The following is a 4,071-nucleotide window of genomic DNA, read 5'->3' as shown; positions in this document are numbered from 1 at the left end:
ACGCCATTCTCCTGCCTCAGCCTCCCGAGTAGCTGGGACCACAGGCGCCCGCCACTTCGCCCGGCTAGTTTTTTTTGTATTTTTTAGTAGAGACGGGGTTTCACCGTGTTCGCCAGGATGGTCTCGATCTCCTGACCTCGTGATCCGCCCGTCTCGGCCTCCCAAAGTGCTGGGATTACAGGCTTGAGCCACCGCGCCCGGCCAGGACTTCTTTCTTTTATCTCTTTTAAGATCTCCAGCTTGTTTATTTTGAGATTCCTGTTATTTATACTTGCCTTTCTCAGGTTAGCTCAGGACTTTGGTTTGCAAGCTCAGTTTGAGGGACTCTCTCTTTCCATGACTACCTGTGGCAGGTGGCCTGAGCTGCCCGGCCACTTCCTGCTAACCTGCCTCCCTCAGCTGCTCCCTGGCCACAGGCTGGACAGTTCCTGCTGCAGCCAGCGGCTGGCCAAGCCCATTCCCTGCAGCCGGCTTCAGGCCGTGTGTGCCACAGCCCTGGGCGCAGTCTCCCCTGGCGTGGACTGGGGGCGTTTGGCCTGACTGCATCCTGGCCTCGCTCTGCCTTCATGTCAGTTGTTCTGAGTCATCTCTGCATCAGGGGAAGGGTTTGGACGTCCAGCCTCTGTAAGCAGGAGCCCGGCCTGTCTGCCCTCACCCCAGAAGTCCCAGTCACAGCAGTTTTGTTGGAAAATGAAAAACTCACAGAGCACAAGACAGATGTTTTCTTGAGAAGTCAAGCAGCTGAAGCCTCCTGGGACTCGAAATTACACAACGTTTTAGCATATTTTGATCTTAGTCATTTTAAGCATGATAAATACTTGCGTCGAACATTTTGTATCACCATCTTCTTCCAGATAATTAAAACAACCTGTCTGCTGCATGTGCCTCTGTCTAATTGTGTATATCTATGTGTTTACTTGTGATTTGATGTTGTACATCTGTCTAATTGTATTTATCTATGTGTTTACCTGTGATTTGATGTTGTACATCTGTCTAATTGTGTATATCTATGTGTTTACCTGTGATTTGATATCGTACATCTGTCTAATTGTGTATATCTATGTGTTTACCTGTGATTTGATGTTGTACACATATAGCCCTATGTATATGGAGGGATATTTAGGTAATAGTTATATAATTGTCAGCCGGGCGTGGTGGCTCATGCCTGTAATCCCAGCACTTTGGGAGGCCGAGACGGGCGGCTCACGAGGTCAGGAGATCGAGACCATCCTGGCTAACACGGTGAAACCCCGTCTCTACTAAAAAATACAAAAAACTAGCCGGGCGAGGTGGCGGTGCCTGTAGTCCCAGCTACTCGGGAGGCTGAGGCAGGAGAATGGCGTAAACCCGGGAGGCGGAGCTTGCAGTGAGCTAAGATTGTGTCACTGCACTCCAGCCTGGGCGACAGAGTGAGACTCTGTCTCAAAAAAAAAAAAAAAAAAATTATATAATTGTCTCTTCTGTAGCCTCGAGTGAGGTCACACAGATCAGTGTGTCCGCAGTTCTTTTTTTATTTTTTTGGGAAAAAAGCGTTCACCACTGGTAGAACTCTACAGTGGGGTAGGCAGTGCCACTCCAGTATTAAGGCAGATGAACTGGCATCTCTTGAGACAGGCCCCCGCCTCCAGCACCTCTCGGGGCCCTGGGCCCTGGTTGCTGCTGTGGAAGCTGCCGGTTCAGGCGTCGTCTCTATCACCCCTTGAAGGGAGCCAGAGAGGTGCTTTGCAAGTTGGATGTTTTATCTTGACTTGTGTTTCCTGATTCTTTGTTAGACACCCCCAGGGCTTGGGTTTTGTTCTCAACCTGTGAGTAGAAATAAGATCCTGAAGTGTCAGACCTGGAAGGCCCATGAGAGCTGAGGAGACCAAATGGCCTGGGGTGCCTGGAGCCAGTGGTGGCCTCATCTTCTGCTCCTTCCTCTGTCCTGCCCACCACAGAGAGTCCCTGCTGTCCCCGTGGGGGCCCCTCCTCTGCCACAGGTGCCCTGAGCATTGCTGGGTTTGTTTCTGCAGCTCCTCCTGCTTCCTGCAGAAGCAGTCCCCAGAGGGGCGGTTTCTCCAGCCTGCCCGGTGGGTCGTGTTGATGGGTTGCTCTTTAGGGTTGACCGCAGACCCTCTGAAGGCCGTGGTGTGGGTGTGGCCCTGTGGTCACCTCTCTCTCTTCTCCTCTCCCAGGCCGCGTCTCCTTCTTCACCTCGGGGTCCGAGAACCTGCACCGGGTGGAGAAGGTCCACTGGGGCACCCGCTATGCCATCACCATCGCCTTCAGCTGCAACCCCGACCACGGCATCGAGGACCCAGCGTTCCCGTAGCCGGCAGCCGGACCAAGATAACTTCAGGAGGGCCCGTGTGGAGGCAGCCACGCCAGCCGTGCGCCCACCCTCACGTCCACCCGTTCCCATTCATTGCACAGAGTGCCTTAGGAATTCTCTGATTTTGATTTGCTGATGTGTTAATCTTTTCATCTGTGAGTAAATGGAGGGAACCAGCTTTTCGCTTCTCCAGCATCGCGTGTGCTTGGGCTATAGGCCTGGGAGCCTGAGCTGGAGGCCAGCCCCTCCCTCGGAGAGGGACCCAGCAGGACGGGGACGGGGCACGAGTCCCCATCTGTGAACGGACAGGACTCATCCACCTGAGTGGCCTCGTCCAAGTTGAGCAACCCCCGGCCCATCGAAGACTGGCTAAAGCATCAGCCGTAAATGGGGACAAACATGGGGCCAGCAGCTTCCGTTCGAGGTCTCGGCATCAGCGAACCGCGTCAGCTTTGGAGAAGGGTTGTGAGTGGCGGCTCTGGAGGCAGCAGTGGTGCGCTTTGGGGTGGGTGGGGGTTCTGCTGGATTCAGGTGGAGGTGAGCATCAACCGTTCCCACAGCCCTGCGTGTACCCCCAATGCTCCTGGCCCACGAATCACCATGGGCACCACGGCCCCACCACGCCAGGCTTGGCCCTGTCAGCGGCCAGCATCCCGAAGGCCTGGGTCCGAGTGTCCTCACCAAGGAGGCTTTTGGCATCACTGTGCCGGCTCCCGTGGGCCTTCTCCTGGGCCGAGGCTAGGTCTCCTCCTCCCCCTTTGCCCTGGCATTAAACTGATGGCCAGGCTGGGCGCAGTGGCTCACACCTGTAATCTCAGCACTGTGGGAGGCCAAGGCGGGAGGATCACTTGAGGTCAGGAGTTCAAGACCAGCCTGGCCAACATGGCGAAACCCCATCTCTACTAAAAACTACAAAAACAAATCAGCCAGGCGTGGTGGCGCACACCTATAATCCCAGCTACTGGGGGGACTGAGGCAGGAGAATCGCTTGAACCTGAGGGGCAGAGGTTGCAGTGAGCTGAGATCATGCCACTGCACTCCAGTCTGGGCGACAGAGTGAGACTCCATCTTAAAAATATAAAAATAAAGTGGTGGTCAGAGGAGCCCCGAATAGACCAGCTGTGGAGAGGCCTGGGTGGGGTGGCTGGCGGGGAGGGCAGGCCAAGCCCAGTTTCTGCCCACAGCCACCCCGAGGTGACTGTCCAGGGATTTGGGCACCTTCCCGGGAGGGGGCCGGCCGCCCACCCTGAGTGGTGTCGAAGCCAGACTCTCCTGGATGCCCTGGAAGCGTCCTGGGGAGAGCCCTGGGCCCCCTCCTCCCTGGGCCCCTCCTGCCTCAGCCCCTCCTCCCTGGGCCCCTCCTGCCTCGGCCCCTCCTCCCTCAGCCTGTCTGGCGTAGATCCATGTTCCCCAGCCCCTGGCACAGGTGCCTCTGACTGGAGGAGGCCCCACCTATGGCCCGGGAGCTGCTCTGGGTGTTGATAAAGAAAGGGGTGGCGCTCCTGGGCCCTGGGAATGAGCGGGCGTGAGGCCAGCCGAGGCGTGGTGACCCCTGGGTGCTGGGGACTTGGGGGCCGCACCTCAGTTTGCCCAGGGCCCCTCCTGCACCACGGGCTGTCTCAGGGCTACTGGGGCCACGGGCCACATGGGGAGGATGGCATGGGATAGGCTCCCTGGGTCCGCAGCTTCTGCCCATGTATGAGGAGCCCTCCTTGGTCAGGGCTGCAGGCTCTGGGCAGATGGGACGGGCACCCCCAGGC

At 57.0% G+C, this 4,071-nt stretch overlaps 1 protein-coding gene across 1 annotated transcript in view; it reads left to right on the top strand.

Moving 5' to 3' along the window:
* The window catches only part of OGFOD3 (2-oxoglutarate and iron dependent oxygenase domain containing 3), a 29,019-nt gene extending 26,530 nt beyond the window's left edge, over positions 1-2,489 (top strand). The window contains exon 9 of the mRNA XM_025361339.1: positions 2,175-2,489. Coding sequence (XP_025217124.1) covers positions 2,175-2,311 — 137 coding nt within the window. The 3' untranslated portion in view covers positions 2,312-2,489. The remainder of the gene's footprint in view (positions 1-2,174) is intronic.
* The last annotated feature ends 1,582 nt before the right edge of the window (positions 2,490-4,071 follow it).

This window comes from Theropithecus gelada, chromosome 16 (genome assembly GCF_003255815.1).
Source record: "Theropithecus gelada isolate Dixy chromosome 16, Tgel_1.0, whole genome shotgun sequence".
Classification (NCBI taxonomy): domain Eukaryota; kingdom Metazoa; phylum Chordata; class Mammalia; order Primates; family Cercopithecidae; genus Theropithecus; species Theropithecus gelada.
Note: the sequence above shows the minus strand (reverse complement) of the source record. Positions and strands in the feature narration are given on the sequence as shown.